The sequence below is a fragment of the Ovis aries genome, chromosome 11, assembly GCF_016772045.2.
Source record: "Ovis aries strain OAR_USU_Benz2616 breed Rambouillet chromosome 11, ARS-UI_Ramb_v3.0, whole genome shotgun sequence".
In the NCBI taxonomy this organism is placed as follows: Eukaryota; Metazoa; Chordata; class Mammalia; order Artiodactyla; family Bovidae; genus Ovis; species Ovis aries.
In genome coordinates, this window is record NC_056064.1 from 13,173,357 (window position 1) to 13,191,606 (window position 18,250).

The 18,250-nt window shown below is 45.4% G+C and overlaps 1 protein-coding gene across 6 annotated transcripts in view; it reads right to left on the reverse strand.

The window, feature by feature from the left end:
- ACACA (acetyl-CoA carboxylase alpha) overlaps positions 1-18,250 on the reverse strand; it is a 288,377-nt gene that overhangs the window by 37,078 nt on the left and 233,049 nt on the right. For all 6 annotated transcript variants that reach the window (NM_001009256.1, XM_042255219.2, XM_060394702.1 and 3 more), the window contains 3 exon segments: positions 2,253-2,349; positions 6,118-6,238; positions 6,836-6,979. In NM_001009256.1, the coding sequence (NP_001009256.1) occupies positions 2,253-2,349; positions 6,118-6,238; positions 6,836-6,979 (362 nt within the window).

An 18,250-nucleotide genomic window follows, 5' to 3' on the forward strand; every position in this document is an offset into this window, starting at 1 on the left:
TCTCATTCCCCACAGCATCTCCACGACAAACTTTTCCGTGGAGGATGGTCTTCAGTTGTCACTCTGGCTACTGGAGATGGATTCCTGTCATCACAAGAGGCCTGACAGGGGCCAGAGTGGGGACCACCCACCCCCTTGTCACTTGCCTGCACTGAATCAGAACCAAAAGCCCTCTAGACAACCAGACAACGAGCGGCAGGTACACAGGGGGGTTCAGAAATATTTCTGTTCACAATGATTAACAATCCAACTGGAAACTTGTAATTGCAAAAGCCACCCTAAATCGGTAACTTATAACTTATATATTAGGGCCCATGTGACCTAATAAAGAACATCTTTATCCGAGTATTACAGTTATTTATTGAACTTGAAAACAGCTCAGAACAACTTCTGTTTTCTATTATACTTCATATAAATTTTATCAGGCTAGCACATGAAGATGCTACATCTTGTTTTATAGTGTGTCCCTGGACAAGGTGCCATGGAATAATAAAAGACAATTTACAGCCAATAGCACACATATTCCAAACATACATACCAAAGATGAGTTTTGGCAGCACTTACAGTAACAATCCCAGAAGAATACATTTATATTTATTTCTCGAAATGCCATTGCTTTAGAAAGAAGCTGGCTCCATTTGTGTTTTATATACTTGTGAGCATGCGTATGTGGTTTGGAGTGAGAAGCCCAGAACTCATCAGATGGAAAGAAAGTCAGGGTGAGTGCTGCAATAAACAATGGCGGAGCTAACCGAAGCCAAGCTTGACTGATCTCGCTCGTAGAACAAGCCCTCTTCCTATCATAAGTGGAAAGCATTATTCTCTTATTTCCCACGGGAGGATCTTAAAGACATTAACAAAGGTTTGGTTTATCTGAGGCTTAAAATCAGGCATGTTTTTTACGGACGGGAAAACTGAAGCAGGGTATAGTTGAGAGATGCTTTCTCAAAAAGTTGGTCCCAGTGTCCTTCAAAGACTCCCTATAACAAACCCCCCCCCCCCAAGTAGGGGGGCTCTCTCCCCAGTGGGACTTCTCTAGACACAAAGAATAATCCTCCTTGGGACTTGGAAGCCCATGGTAAGGCAGAAGCCTGGGATGCCAGGGAAAAAATTGGAACTAGTCCCAGGGAACCATGACTGGGGCCAACTCCAGGCTGACTCTTATTCAGACCCACAGGGAAAGAGCCCGTCTGTGGGATTTGCCATCTGATGGCTCCTTGTCACTGGCAACACAAGGTCTGCTGACCGGCTGGGCGGAGACAACCACAAAGCCTAGAATTATTTTCAAGGCTGGAATCTAAATCTCCCCCTGACGTGGCATGCTTGAGAATCTGGAGCAGGTGCCACTTTTCACCAAGATAAGGGAAACTGATTGCCCCCGAGAGGCAGGTGAGCTCCAGATGTGGGTCCCCGGGGCGGCGTGTCTCCGCGGCGCGGGGCCAGATTAAGATCAGCCTTGGCAGGTGCTCGTTACGGCGAGCAGCACAGATTATTCCGTGCAGGGCTCGCTGTTGAGTGAAGCGCTTCTCAGAGTGGGTATTAAAATTTAATAGAAACTTCGATTTCCCACTTGAAAAATAGAGGTATTCCTGCAAACTATTCCACCTTATTTTACCCCTGTTTCAGGTCAACTCCTTTTTTTCTTTTTTTGTAATTCAAATCTGATGATAAGCCAGTCCAGTGCATTTGTTAGCAGAATGATCTCGATGCCCTGACGGAACTTCTTTCCGTTACACCGATCTTTCAGGGGGGTCACAGAGAGAAGTGGATGAGTCTGATTCACTGGGAACCTACTCTTAAAAGTAAATGTTCTTTGAAGGTCGTGGTAGGGGGGTGTTGCTGGTGAGCTATTGTGGTTGGGCTTTACGGCCCCCAGAGAGCTTTGCTTTTGGCATTGTGAAAAGGAAATGTTGTCAAAACCAGACTTCAGACTAAATGCGTCACTGGAGTTACAGGCTGAATGACCACTGGGAACCAGGGCTCCAGTCAGGCTGCCTCAGGCATGACTATAATCCAGTACTGTCAGAAAATTTAGCCAAAGAGAGAATTAATGGTAAAAACCTATATGGCCCTTTGTTATTGTTGTTCAGTCACCAACTCCTGTCCAACTTTCTGCAACCCCAAGGACTGCAGCTCACCAGGCTCCTCGGTCCTTCACTACCTTCTGGAGTGTGCTCAAATTCATGTCCACTGAGTCAGTGATGCTATCTAACCACCTCATCTTGTTGCTTCCAAAACAAAAGAGGTCTTACCTGGCTCTGCCAACCACCACAGTCTGTGCCCACGGTTGCATGATCTCTGAGAAAGAGCCGTAGTCAAAAAATCCACTCAACCACTGACCTTTCTGGGCTACAGGAGGGAAAGCAAGGAAACAGAAAATAAAGATGATCAGTTCATTCAAAATACACCAGAACTGGCGAGTGGAAGGTTGGACCTGAGGGGTTATTTGGGGGAGTCTGTTGTTGTTTTTAAACATATTACCGTAGATGGAAACATTAGGCAGCTCAATGTTCATCTGCCTTCAGACCTCATCTCCTATTTCATTTGCTAGTCTGAATAAAAAGAATCATTTATCAGCGAAAGCATCATTTATTGTTAAACGATGGGGTTCAGCTAGCAGAGTTTGCATGCTTTTAAATAAATAACCTGGCTTCTTTCACGAAACACCACAAACATTTGTCAAAAGGCAGCCGAGTCATTAAAGATGTTTTCAAAATGCCTATTTCTACTTTAAAACTTAGCTTACAATTTTGTTTGATTCCACTGATTTCCTTTTGTTTGCTGTTGTTATATCATTATAGCACAAACTGTATTCATTTAACAGTCATGATCTGCATTGAAGGAGGGAAACAGGATTGAATTATTACAGGTAATACTTTAAAATTTGATTCCACTGATTTTCTTTCAATGGAAATATGAAGATAGGCAAATGATAAGTATCAATATAAACGATCAGATGAGGACTCCAATTTGGGGAAGAGCTTCTCTGCTAGAAAAGCAACAAGATACACTTGCTTTATTTACCGCTGACAAGGATAATCCTACTAAAAGAAAGGGCCATGCCCATATACTCTTAAAAGGTATCAGAAATAGGAGGTTCTGATACCTACACTTAATGTCATTAACCTCCCTTGTGCACGGGATTTCCTTCACTGGCAAGACACATGACTTTCAACATCTTACTTTAAGAGAAACAACTTCTGTTCCACAGGTATCCATGTTTGACCAAGGCCCCATCAAAGCCTCTGCAAACAGCTGTTTCCTAGCTGCCCTCTCAGCTCACCATTTCTCAGTGAGTCTTCTAATTTGAACGTGGCCCTCCGCCCCCTAAAAACCCAAGTCCAAAACCAATTAAAAGTGGAGATCCGAGCAAGCTAACCTCTGCTGACTTAAACGGGATGGAGAGTGTTTTATCAAGACTAAACTTGTAATTACTGTGTTCTACATCCCTTGCCTCTATGGCCCCCGTGTAAAATGTGATCATCCATTTCAAAATTATCTCTCTATCGTGAGCCCAAAGCCGATCGTTTAGATTCTGGGCTCGTGTTGGGCGTCAGTTTGAAGAATATCGTGGCACTATCTCCTCTAATAAATGACTTTAACTTTTCACCTAGAAGATATCTGCTTTAACTTATCACAGGGAATCATCTGCTTTCTTTAACGCTTCCACTAAATTAAAATCTGAAGTCACTCGATTTGGGAGCGAGTGTTAGCTGCACAGAGACAGCAGGATGAATTACTAGGGAGTTGATGAAAAAAATATTATCCAAAAACTAGAAAACTTAGTTTATCACAAATTCATTTTATTCTGTGGTTCTCATTAATAATAGCCAGGATAATGCCCATCTACACGTGCACACACACCTGTTCAACTCCTGAAAAAGGGTTCAGATTTTGACGAGGGTTCTAAACCAAACTTCTAAGTGCCTCGGGTTATCGAAGTTTTGGTTAAAAATAATTGTATTCATTCATTTATTTTTGGCTGTGCTGGGTCTTCACTGCTGCGTGGGTGCTTCTCTTGTTGCAGAGCATGCGCTCTAGGACACGTGGGCTCATTAGTTGCCGCTCCCAGGCTCTAGAGCACGACCTCAGCAGTCCTGGTGCCTGGGCCTGATTGCTCTGAGGCATGTGGGACCCTCCCAGACCAGGGATTGAACCCATGCCCCCTGCCGTGGAAGGTGGATTCTTTACCACTGAGCCACCGGGGAAGCCCAGGATACTGAAATTTTAACTTCGTATGCTTGGATCATTTTATGGTTCTTACTTCAGTAACAATGATTTGGAACTACAGAATTCATTTCAAAGTGGAAATATTTTTTCTTTAAAATCCCTCCTGCCTAATATGTTGGTTGATGGAGGGGAGTCATTGGAGGGCTACAGGTATTATCGGTGGGCTTTACTGGGTCCCCTCAAAGAGCAGGTCATGTTCAGATCATCAGTAGAACTTAGAAGCCACTTAACATGGCTCTGCATTATTCCCAGGAGAACACTCATTAGGTCTTGTTCTGATTTCTCCCAGAAATTCCTGCATTTTATGACTGATAGATATCTTAGGCTCGTGGCTCTTATTATAAGCTTTGGTATAAAAATGAGAGGTAGGGCAAAGATTACTATGGTGACTTTTCTATGTCAGAAAAACGATTTAATTTTATTAAGATTAACAAGAAAGGGCATTGGCGGCAACAGGTAAGGTTTTAAATTAAAGTCAACCCTACTCTGGTGATTTTTCTGTCTATACTTAGGTTTCCGAATTAAGCCAAACTCCTAAGTATTAGCTGTGTGACCTTGCCCAAATCACTTAACTTCTCTGAGCTTGTACAATGGTCATCTCATTTTATCTCTGAGAAACAGGAAATCCAAATAAGATGGTGTATATGGAAGTGCTTCACAGTCCCACCTGGCTTTTCAGGGGGTGCCCACATAGGATTACTAAGCTTTCCTTAGGAAGAATTCTTTTTTTCTTTTTTATCTCTTTGGCTGCATGACAGGGCATGGGGATCTTAGTTCACCAACCAGGGATCCAACTCATGCACCCTGCTTTGGAAGCGCAAAGTCTTAACCCCTGGACTGCCAGGGAAGTCCCTGAATACCTCTTTCTCTTTCAGCAAAATCACAATGACTTTTAAATTTATCTTCTGCATTCCATTCTTTCAAATACAGCCCTTTGAAGGGGGGGGTGGGGGAGGGAATAGTTGCAAGAAACAGGCGAAAAAGAACAAACACTTTCCCCAAAAGCCTAAAAAGGTAGATTCGAAATGTAGCAGGAGGATTTGGGGCTTCACAAAAGAACTTCCTGCTAAATAAAGTTTGTTAAAATCGCCAAGTGGACTGACAAACAAGGATGCACGTTTGCCTTAGGTGGAGTTACCTCTCTTTTCCCCTGTTGTTGCTTTTTAAGTTTGGTAAAATAAGCCCCAAAACAGAGGGATATATTAGATAAATATGGAGGAAGGGCTTGTTCTAGCTCAATATAGCTATCAAATTAAAAGTTCTATCTTCCAACCAGGGACGGACAATAACTTCCCTGGTGGTACAGTGGGTATGAAGCCGCCTGCCGATGCAGGGGACCTGCGTTCAGTCCCTGGTCTGGGAAGATCCCACACGCTGCGGAGCAACTAAACCCAGGCACCACAACTAACAGCGTCCTTACTACTGCAAGGAGCGAGCCCGCGCCCCCACTAGGGCCCGACAGCACTGAACGGAGAAACACAGCTTCAAAAGTGGCCGCAGAATAAATGAAGCGTCTGTTTACACAGACTAGATGCTCGCAGATTCTGGTCCTATCACTCTTTGACTTTATGGCTTATATTTAACTGTTTTAAAGTTTTTTGCGGCCATTAGGTAATAATGGCTCCAATAACAGAAGAAATGTACTAATGACTACAGTGCTTAGAACTGACTCAACAGCTGATTTCATTCATTTTTCATTTGCTCTTGATGGGTTTTCTACCTTTTTCTTCAGAGAGCTGTTGTTTTTCCAGATTTCCCTCATTCCCAGGTACTACAGGGCCTCTCTTTCCTTTGTCACATGCTATCGGGCAGGAATTGGTTAGTGACGGAAGGAAAGACTGAAAGCATGGGGGCCAGGGTGCCACAGACCCTCTAACATGCACATACTTGGGTGAGGCCGGCCTGCCAGCATCCACCGAGGGTCATACGGCGCCTTCGTGGGCACAAACTCGATGACTCTGTCTATTGGATCCTTGGAATTCAGGAGAGGAACTGAACTGTATACACTCTAGAAGGCAATGGGAGGGAAAGAGCACAGCGGTCAGTGAACAACTCGTAACTCAGCAACAACCGTGACAGACAGAGAGAGCAGGACCCACATACGGAAGCACGCCTGTTAGTCCCATCCATCAGCTGGAAGCACCCCAATCGAGAGCCAGGCCCTGAGGAACAGGTGCAGCTCGCCAAGTCTCACGTGGGAGCCTGGTAGAAAGTGCGGCGATTGGACTCTTGACTTCAGTGCGCCCAGGCTCTCTGGGAAGTCCCCTAGAGGGGTGGACACCGACGACAAAGGGGAAAGCTCCACAGTGAGAAGCTGGGGTCTGAGCCTAGACAGGACTCAAGGCTTCCCTGGCTGGAAATCATCAGAAGCGGGCCTGACCCCTGAAATCCACAGGTGTTTTTAAAGAAAGGTAGGAGGCAAAAGATGGCTTTAAGGAAAAAAAAAAAAAAAAAGAGAAAGAAATCAACAGCTTCTAGAGAATATTTTGTAAGAAAAACAATCCTTCTCCCATAAACGAGTCTCACATGCTGAGGCAGTGAGCTGTGGTGAAAAGGCCGGGTTCTTCGGGCTTTTCGGTGCTGGCAGCAAGCGGGGAGGACTCACCTTCGGCATGTAAGACAGCCAGTGCAGGACGGTGAACACCCCCTCAAAGTCATCACAGACGGTGCTGTGCGTCACCCCGTTGTTGTGCATGATCTGAATGCCCCCCAGCTGGTTGTTCGAGGTGTATACTTCCCTCCCGAGGACCTAGAGAAACAGGCCAGAGAGAAGGCGTTCATCCAGTCAGAGAGACAGGCAAGGTCTGCCTCGTAACTGCCACTAAAATGGATTCTTTTTTCTGCAAGACAGAGAGCCCGGCCTCTGCGGGCTGTGTCGAGGGACTGTCTGGACCTTTGTCCTAAAAAGAAAACTCAGAAGACACAAAGGGTGTTTTAGACAACCACATACTCTGCTGCAGTTTAAACCCCAGCAAGCCCCTCTCTATCAGCCGCCACAGATGCGTGGTGGCATCCTGGGCTCTCGAGGGAGATCACAGCGGTGGGTAACGCGGGGGCCCCGAGACGCAGGCCACGCCACGCTGCTGCCTGCAGACGCAGAAGGGGGGTGCTTGGCTGCTGACACCCTCGAGCAACGAGTCTCAGTTAAACAGAAGCATCGAGAGGTATGGACTCCTCATTTTTTCCAAGGGTTACTCTTCCCCTTTACATTTGATGTTTCAAGTGAAATCCTGAAGCAACTCATGACACATCCATGCAGCCTGGAGCCTAAAGTCCTCTTTGTGTGCTGGGCACTGGGCTGTGATTTACGCCCAAACCCACTTCTCCTGGGTCCTTTCCTCCCCAGGTTCCAGGGACTTCAGGGTCTCAATTTCCTGGTCTATCCACCCCTGGAGGAGTTTAGCTCTTGTGAGGGTAAAGGGCACTTGTGATTGGAAACCATAAAGTTTCCTTTAAAAAAGAAAGAAAAAAAAAAAAGAACATTCTTCGACTCGGAAACTGTAGGGTTTCTTTTCCCCTTGAAGACTGGTTAATAATTTCTTTTGGGGAGGGAGGTTTTCTGACCCAGCAGATGGAAGCTGGGCAGCCTGACCACAGACTCCTGCAAACTGCTGAGTGTGTAGTAATTGCCAGTCATCTACGGTAGCCCTGGAGAGCTCGTAACAGTTGTGGAGCTGCTTACTGTATGTTACCTTTTCTTTCTTTCCGCTTTCTCCTCCTCCTCTGGAAATAACCACAACACAAAATTCCTTACTTTTATTCATTTCCAGCCTCTGGGGGAGAACCTAATAAAGGAGAGACCAGCGAATTCTACCTGTATATTCCCATTTTGCCCCTTCCTGTTCAGAGCTGTGAGCGGCTCCCCTACAGGCTGGGTCAGCCCCAGGATCAAGACCTGCCGAAGGCCGAGGAAGGGGGCAGCCAGAGCCATCACCTCTCTGGGACCCAGCTGGCCTGGGTTCCATGCAGCTTCAGCTACAAAGGGAAGAGGGGCAGGCTTCCCAGGGGGCTCACTGGTAAAGAATCCGCCTGACAATGCAGCAGACGCTGGTTCGATCCCTGGGTGGGGAAGAACCCCTAGAGAAGGAAATCACAATCCACTCCAGTATTCTTGCCTGGAAAATTCCATGGGCAGAGAAGCCTGGAGGGCTACAGTCCACGGGGTCGCAAAAGAATCAGACACTCACTTAGCAACTACACAGCAGGAGGAAAGGTGGAAGAGACTCTTCTGAAAGGAATATGGGAGGCAAAATGGCTCTCAGATTTCTGCTTTCCTTACTAGGGAAGCAGAGAGACAAGCCTTCACAGGCACCTCTGAGCTGAGCGACATGCCCAGCAGCGCCTTTGAAGGAGCCTCTGGAAGCGGGGAAGCCGAATCTGGCCACTGGGCTCCCGTCCTCCGCCCGGTCTGTCTTTCATCTCAGCCCAGGCGCCACGGTTCTCTTCTCATTCTCCTGCTGTCTCTTTCCATTTGCCCTCTCCCTGACTGATACACTGATCTCTCGGTCACTTGGCTTTCTGCTCCACTGCGTCCATATTACTAATAACACCTCCGCCACGGCCAGTTTACCTCATGAAGGCAGGAGCACATCATTACAAAATAAACTCATAACTTTGACATTCTAGCAAATACACGCCGTTTGTTATTTTTATGGCTTTAGTCTTTCTAACAGGCAGAGGGCATTACATACCTGTTTCCTTTCTATCTTTAAATGTGTGCACACATGCACACTCGCACATGCACCAGGAAACAAGACAGAGCAAAAAAAAAAAAAAAAACAACAACAACAAACCCAACCCCCAGCAAATGTCCAGAGCAGTCAGATGACGGGGGACCCTGGTGGAGGCAGAAGCCCTGTCACTCAGGGAGGCCGCGCTCCGATCTGGCTCTGGTTTTATGGATGTCATAAACCCGATGGCCCACAGCTGGTCCTTCTGGGACAGAATGCCTCTCTGCCAGAAGTCATTCGGTGTGATCAGCAGTATTTTTAATTATTAAAATAAAATTGGAAAGGGGGAAAAGAAATAAAAAGGAGACACTGCACTGACCCTGAATATCTGATACCCAGAGAGTATGTCAGGGGCCCAGAATGCCTTGCTGCCTAGAAGCAAGAAAATAGCTAGGGCTATTTTGTACTCAGAAATGCTATTTCCTTTCCCATGAAACCCTGTCTCTAGGACTTGATAACGTCCAACCACTTAGAACCTCACGCCTCTCCCAAATCAGTAAGGCCCCATAAAGAACCAGTCTCAGAAAAAGGGGCTGAAACAGACGAAGAGATGCTTAGCTGTTCAAATACACCTTCCTCAGACATCTTTGCCCCCGCTCATTTCAAAGAGGAAGAGAGCCTCCAGAACTGGGTTCCTCCTGGAGGCTTCCTTGCCCACCCATTCCACCCCATATTCTTACATCTAATGGGAGTCAGATCAGGAAGGAGCAGGAGTTAATCACTTAGCATGTCTTCCCTTTACCAGTGGAAACTCAGGTTCTGACATCTTGGCATTGTTCTGAAAAGGCAGCAGTATTTCTACATTTCCTCTCCTCTGAGGAAGAAAACCAGGGCTTACTACAGCCAAGAACACCATCCTGGGCTAAAGAAATGTTTGCCATCTGAGAGGATTCATTACATTTGGGAACTAAAGATAAAAATTATATGACAGACAGAGTATCCGAAGAGCTCTCTCTGGTCAGCCTTATCGCAGGAGGTAGGCGGTAGGGGGTGGGGGCAGGTGCAGAGGGGAAGGACACACAAAAAATGAAGCCTGCTTCACTAACCACAAACAAATGCAAACAATCATGGCTACTTAACAATTGGGGAAGAGAAGGCAGGAGCCTCCAGTTCATCTTCAATGACCATATGTTTGCAGCATGCACCAGGAGAATGAGGGCGTACAACAGCTCCTGACTGACAGGGGTCGGGGCTAACTCAAGTGGTCTTAATGATTTTAGAATACTTCACAACAAAAGCTCCAACTGCAGAAGCTGAACCCATTCTGCCCAACTCTGAAATGATGGCACTGGAGCAGTTACGTTAACCCTGATGAGCATCAGGAGGGCAGAGAAAACGACCCACCTAGACAGAATGACTGTTACAGTCTTCGATCTGTTGCCCTACCAACCTTCTATGGTAAAACCCGGGGTACACAACCCTCATCAATAGAACATTTTTGTGAAGTAGGTGAACTTCATTCATCAGTTTTTTACAACCTGGACACACCCATTCGTGTAGAGGTCATGCTGCTTGCCACATTCCATTTCCGAAATTATTCCTTGCACATTTTACATTACATGATTCAAACTCTTGCTTTATCTGCCCATCAGCATCAATAACCACTTAAACACAGGAACCACTCAAAACAGGGGACTCTGCTGAGGCCCTACTTTGCCGCCTCCTCCCAAGTCTGAGTCGAGAGGCAGTGCCATGAAATACTAGGAACAGGCACCATCTCAGGTCCCCTGCTGAAGAGTGTCGATGCCGACAGAGCTGAATGAGGGCTCAGGCTGAAAGAGGATCTCCGTTCACTCTCCACATAAAATTAAGCCTCAGCCAGCACTCAGTCATTCCAGCTGGCGGACCTGGGAATCAAGGGCACTGCCTCTAGCCAGTGATTAGCAGAACGCCAATGTTAGAGGCTCTGTGAAAGATGCTGCAGAGCCTTTAGAAATTCTGAGATGCACAGGCAGTACAAATGAATGCAGTCACACACACACATACACACACACACAGACACACACACACACACACAGACACACGCACACAGAGGCCTGAGCCACTGCTGCTGTGGCTGCTTATCTGGAGACGCTGCAGACAGCTCAGGTTTACCCCAGCTGACAGGCAATGAAAACAGTCTAATATACCGCCTGCTCTCGCCCTTAAATCCCTTTTTGGAGATCAAGATAAACTCGTTTCTTCCCTTCCCCAGTGCTCCAGACGTTTGAGTGAAGTGGCAGAGTATTGTGAGGTTCTGTGCAAATGAAATCACTGTGTAATACTGAATGAGTGTAGTATTTACTTGTCAGGATATTTGTCAGCACACAGGCTTTCGAGCCTTCCAAGTTTCATAGATGCAACTTTAGCTCAATTTTTTTCAAAAAAGATTGCTTTTGTCCTGATATATACATATTACATCAGGGCCCCTCAGACTTATAAGCAAATATTTGCAATTGTGTGCTGCAAATGCGAAAAATAATGATGCATATCGATGCATTAAAAAATGAAAATTCTGCTGCTGTTTTCTCCCACTTTATCCAACCTTTTCCCCTTTAAACATTCCTGGTGGATCTAAGAATTCAGCTATGCACGTGGAGTCCATCCCCTTTCTCATTAGGGTATCTCCACTCTCAAGAGGATTTCAGGAGGGGCTTTGTAAATTTCCTGAGCAACTGTCATCACTGGATTTCCTCCATGATTTTAGACATTAAAGTCACTCTGGGATCTGTCGGGTTATTGATAAAGGTTTGGTTAAGGCAGAAAGGGAGAGAGAGATGAGAAAGAAAAGGTGGGAAGAAGGAAGAAGTGTTAAAATAGGGACAAAGGAAAGGAGAAAGGATGCGAGAGAGGAGGAGGGAGGGGGAGTGAAGAGAGGAAGGGGAAGAAAAAAATGTAATAGCTCATCTACTCCTGGTGCTAACACCCTCCTCCTTGACCTGAGAGGACTACATTTTTAAAAGCTGACAAGTAATTCAATCTCCAATTAACAATTTTAAGTGGCGCAGCACATATTACTGTGTAAATGTTTCTCCAGGAATACGTCCAAGGGTGAATGGAATTAAACCTCTAGGGAGACGGGACCAGTGCCGATGAGACCAAGAATATTTGGGGGTTCCAAAATATAGTCCCTTAATACAGAGACCCAGGGTTGCAAATCCCTCGCCTGCTTTGTTGCCTCTATTGTATCACTGGAGAGCTGGTTGGCAGCTGGCGGGCTGGGGCTAGAGAAGGGACACAGTGGCATACTGGTGGCACAGGATGGGGCAGCCTCTGGTGTGAGACGAGGCTGGATTCAATGCCACCCACTGCAAGACCCAAATCTCTTTGTGTGTGTGTGTGCATGCTCAGTCTTGTCTCCAACTCTTTGCGACCTCAATGGACTGTCCATGGAATCTTCCTGGCAAGAATACTGGAGTGGGTTGCTGTTTCCTTCTCCAGGGGACTCTGGCGTCTCCTGCATTGGCAGGTAGATTCTTTACCACTGCGCCACCTGGGAAGCCCCAAAATTTCTTTATAAGCAGCAAAATTACAAACTGGTCAGGTTTGCTGATAGATTAAACTGGAGCAAAGGGACTGTGCTACCAGTGGTATAGAAAGGATATTTACAGGACTTCCCTCGTGGTCCCATGGTTAAGAATCCGCCTGCCAATGCAGGGGACACAGACTGGATCCCTGGCCCAGGAACTAGGGTCCCACACGCCACAACTGAGCCTGTGAGCCACAATGACTGAAGGCCACGCTCTAGAGTCAGGGCTTTGTAACAAGAGAAGCCACTGCGATGAGAAGCCAGCACACCAAAGCGAGAGAGATGCCGCATGTAGCAACGGAGACCCAGTGCAGTCAAAAATAAGTAAATGTTTTAAAAAAGAAATGATATTTATGCAAAAAGAAACTGAGATACAGGGAGAATAGAGGAACGAGGTAGATGGCAGAAGGAGGAACTGGGGTAGAGAGGAACCTCATGACAGTTTGCTTGTCAAACGTATGAGAAAAAGGCATAGACTTCCAGAGTCAAAACTGATGCCAGATAAAATCACTCATCTCAGGGATCCATCAACTGCTTATTTAGCTGCAGACTTGAGCACACTGACAATAAATTATTTCCAAATACAGAAAAAAAAAAAAAAAAGTAAAAGTCTGGTCTATTGACATATAATTCACATATAGTGAAATTGTCCATTTTTAGGTGTACAACTCTATGAAATCTGACATCACACAGGTGTATAACCACCACCCACAATTGCCCCCAAAATTTTCATCAGCCTCCAAAATGTTCTCATTTCCTTTGTAATCAATTCCCTTCTCCCACCCCTGACCAACATGGATCCTTGTGTCTCAACAACGTTGCTCTTTCTAGAATGCTAGCTTCTTTCAGTAGCATTATACATCTGACAGTCATTGATGCTCACACAGGTGGCAGCTCCTTTTTTACTGCAGAGTAGTATTCCATTTTACAGAAATACTACCACCTGTCCATCTGCTTGCTGTTAGCTGACATTTGAGTTGTCTCCAGGGTCAGGCAACTACGAATAAAGCTGCTATACATTGCCATACAGGTTTTTGTATCAATGCACGTTTTCATTTCTGCTGAGTAAATACCTAGGAGTAAGACTGCTGGCAAAAGGAGAAGAGGGCATCAGAGGATGATGTGGTTAGATAACATCACTGACTCAATGGACGTGAATCTGGGTAAACTCCAAGAGACCGGGAAGGACAGCAAAGCCTGGCCTGCTGTAGCCCATGGGGTCACAAAGAGTTGGACACGACTTAGAAACTGGACAACAACAGGATTGCTAGGATATACTGTAAGTGGATAACTTTTTTAAAAGAAAGCTAAACTTTTTCTAGGTGAGTGTACCACTTTGCAGTCCCACCAACACGTGTGAGATTTCCAGTTGTTTTGCATCCTCACCAACATTTAGCATGTCAACTTAAATTTATATTAGTAGGGTCTAACTGTGGTTTTAATTTGTGTCTCCCTTGAGAGTCCCTTGGACGGCAAGGAGATCCAACCAGTCCATTCTGAAGGAGATCAGCCCTGGATTTCTTTGGAAGGAATGATGCTAAAGCTGAAACTCCCGTATATTGGCCACCTCATGCAAAGAGTTGACTCATTGGAAAAGACTCTGATGCTGAGAAGGATTGGGGGCAGGAGGAGAAGGGGACGATAGAGGATGAGATGGCTGGATGGCATCACTGACTCGATGGACGTGAATCTGACTGAACTCCGAGAGTTGGTGATGGACAGGGAGGCCTGGCGTGCTGTGATTCATGGGGTCGCAAAGAGTCGGACATGACTGAGCGACTGAACTGAACTGAATGACTAATGATAAATATATTTTTATGTGCTAATGATAGTATCTTTTTATGTGCTTATTTACCCATCCTTATACCTTTGGTGAAAGGTCTGTTCAAATTTCTTACCCATTTAAAAAGTTACTGGGTTGTTTCCTATTATTGAGTTGTGAGAACTCTTGTGTGTGTGTATATATATATATATATATATATTTTTTTTTTTTTTTTTTCCCCCCTTCCCCTAGTCACCTCCCAGTGGTTTTTCTGACTGGATATGGGACATGAGGTTGGTACTGGAAGGCAGCTGGCAGTGTGACTGCCTCTGCCCACCAGTGGAGGCACAGAGTTTGGTGCCTTCGGTGACCTGGCTTCTTAGGGAGTAATACCGACCTTTCATCTCTTCAGCCTTTCTGTTTGTGTTTTCTCATCTATATCTGGTGGGTGGCAATTTAATGTTTTCCTCTTAAAACACATGAAAAGCCTGTTATTGTCTTAACACAACAGGCACAGTTGTGCCTTTACTTTCCCACAGTAAATGCTGGGGAGCTGCCACCCTTCTCACTGCTCTATAAAAACTCAGCCCTGGTTGGTATTTTCAGCAAGCTGAACTACTATAAGCAACAGAAGTCTTTCCTATTAGTGCTAATATGTGTTGGGGCTCCTTAAGCAAAACGAGTAGTTTGGTTTGCCTCTCCTTTTAGTTTTCCCCAGTGGAGATGCTGGGTTTTTCTTTCAAAATTCTTTACCTGGGCTAGAATTAAGCTAGTAACTCTATATACTATAAAGTCATATCACATTAGGGTTGCTCTACTGAGCTGCATAAACCTGCTTTATCTGTTGAGAAGACATTTTATCAAAGGGTTAGATAGAAAATTAAGATACCCACAAGCTGATGATATGTTCCAACGGTCTTGACTTCCCATATTTGCATCTTATACTCTTGGTTAAATTCGGATGAGTTCCTTTCTTAAATAAACACTGATTTCTCACTTCCTCTTATGTGCAAACTATTTTAAAGGGCTTAAATTCTAGACTCTGAGACATTCAAACTATTAGGACCCAATCAAGAATAAACCAGAAAACCTCGAAGCCTGGGCATGGTAATTTGTATCAATCTAAACTGCTCTTAAAGCTTCTCCTTTCATAATTCAACACTCCTGACGGTGGACATTAGCTGATTAGACTGTGTGAAGGCAGCCGCTCTGAATGACAGGGGACACAGCCAGATCTGGATCCATGCACAGGGGACATTCCTGAGAATGATGAACAGTCAGGAGTCAGGTTTCTAAACAGTCTCGTTTCCTGCGTCTTTATCATATTCACACAGCAGTCTGTGCACAGCCAGGGACCAGGTCCGTCTTCGCCCCAGAAGACTGAAGTCCTTGCATTTCTAATCTACCACAGTGTGCAGTTCTTGCACTTTTAATTTATGAGTGTTTGGGGGGGACCTCTCTGACTTGGGAACATATTGGCTCGGTCTAATGCTTGGAGATTATTAAACTCGGAGCTATGCTCCACTATCAAGTCTACAGATCTTTTATTTAGAAGATATGGTGCTCTAAATGCACAAAGAGCTCCCTGTCACCTTCACATTAAAGCCCCTAGTGCCTGGTAAATGGAATTATATAGCTGTCATCTCCTTTCCCCAAAGTTTTAAGAGTACAATGGGCTCATTTTTTCACACTCCATCCCAGCTTCAGAACTAAGAGACCTACTTTGTATTGATTTAAGGTCTCAGAAATAAATAAACCTGCTTCACCGCTGTGATTCACAACAAATTCATGATACACTATTGCATGATATATTTCAAGCTCTGGCCCTGGCTCTCTTTTTCCTCTGGTGAGTGATGGGGGAGGTGGGAGGTAGTGGGGAGCTGCAGAGCTGACAGCCGGATGGTTATTGGAGATGGCTGCTGACTGCAAATCCAAGAACAGACACTGCTGGAGGAGTATGGGAATTTTTTTTAAAACTGGGGGGCAGGGGTGAGAAGCTAATTTACTTGGGTTTCAGGCAGGGGTTGGGGGGAGAAGAAAGGTTAAGGGGAGAGGAGAGGGAGAGACACAACAGCAGAACTTTGACTGAACACTAATTTGCAAAGACAGAACGATGAACATGGCTGGAAAGAAAAGTGAAGAAAATCCAGCCCAAGGAGGCATAACATCTAAATGACTGGGAAGATGAAGATGCTCAGCTGCTCTGCTGAGGGCACCAGGCCTTGGGGGGCACTTAGCTTGAGTTCAGGGACGATGTTTTATGACAGGCAGAACATGTACAGACCCTACATACCCCAGAACCTGTGAAGTGGAGGCATCTCTTGATTCCAAGACTCAGGGAGCATCCAGCCCTGGGGACTGGATAGGATGCTCTGGAGAGAGGGCAGACATAGAGCGGAGGTCACACATATGTGTGAGCCAGAGATTGCTCCCTGAGCTGAGAGAATGAGAAATTAGTATCCTGGTTTTGTGTGCCCAGGGGGCTTCAGAGTTCCTCAGTCTACATCACCCTACTGAGTCCTGAAACAAGTCCCACTAAACTAATTTTAACTAGTATCTGAATATATAGCTCTCAAAAAGACCTATCTTTGGACTTCCCTGGTGGCCCAGTGGTTGCGAATCCACTGAATCCACTACCAATGCAGGGGACTCAGGTTTGATCCCTGGTCTGGGAAGATCCACATGCTGCAAGGAGCAACTAAGACCAGGAGCCTCAACTCCTGACGCCCGTGTGCAGAGAGCTAGCGCTCGGCAGTAAGAGGAGCCACCGCGACGAGGAGCCCAGGCACTGCAGCTGGAGAGGGGCCCCCACTCTCCACAACTGGAGAAACCCCACGTGCAGCGATGAAGACCCAGTGCAGCAAAAAAAAAAAAGACCCTATCTTCCAGTCCTGTATCACGACCTTGACTTTTGACAAGGCGGGCGATGGGAAGGCATAAAAGCCTGGGCGGACAGCATGCAGCAGATCCCTAAGGTTCTAGAGAGTACTATGTCAGAGTCGTGAGTTTTAGCTGTTCCTCCAGTAATTAAAACTCATTTCATATTTTCAGCTGGCCAGAATGTTATGAATCCAATTTCTTTGCTAACTTTGAAGAGCATTTTCATCTTCACTACATTTGTTCTTGAGACAAGACGACTTTGAAAGCAAAAATACATGGGGAAGAGTGGTTCTATTCAGTTCTACAATAGGCCAGAGCATCAAACTGGAGTCACTTTGTTAATTCTGAACTACTATTTAGGAAGAATTAGTTTGTCTGTATAGAGAAACAGACTAGGAAGAACTTCATACAGATTAAATGGATTGGCTTAAAGAGTACTGGGTTGCCCTTCAGTCGAGTTTTTCAAGCATCACTGAATGACTATTTGGTAATGGAGTTACAGCAGAAATTCAAACAACAGTTGGGTAGTGGGACTTTGAAGGATCCTTCTGCTTCCAGCAATAATTCTAGGACCACTTGTTCTCATCAGGAACTACATCACCACCATCACCACATGGCACTTAACTCTTCTGTAATACGGAAAAAAAATTTTAACTGTTATGCTCTATAACTCCCATTCCGAACCTTGCTAACACAGTAATTTATGTATCACTAGTATGTAATCGCACTAACACAGAATTCTCTCACATGTAGTCACTTTTTCAGACTCCCCACCAGTGCCCCAATCTATTCTCTCCCTGCCTCAACCTAACACAGCTCCCTGGCTACAAGTCAAGACACATCTTCATAGCATAAGAGAGTACTAGAAATGAAAAAGAATTTAACATTCAGAGACCGTCTGGTCTTCACCTTAAGATAGGAAATGTATTTTACATAGAGGAAAGTGAGCCCCAAAGAGACAAGAGCCCAAAGTTGCTTTGGGCTAGTTGCTTTGCTAGTACATGGCAAGGAGAGGAATAATAAAAAAAAAATTTTGTTTGCTTTTTCTTAGGAAAAAAATCTGAGGGACTTCCCTGGTGATGGTTAAGAATCTGCCTTGCAATGCAGTGGGGTCCATCCCTGGTTGGGGAACTAAGATCT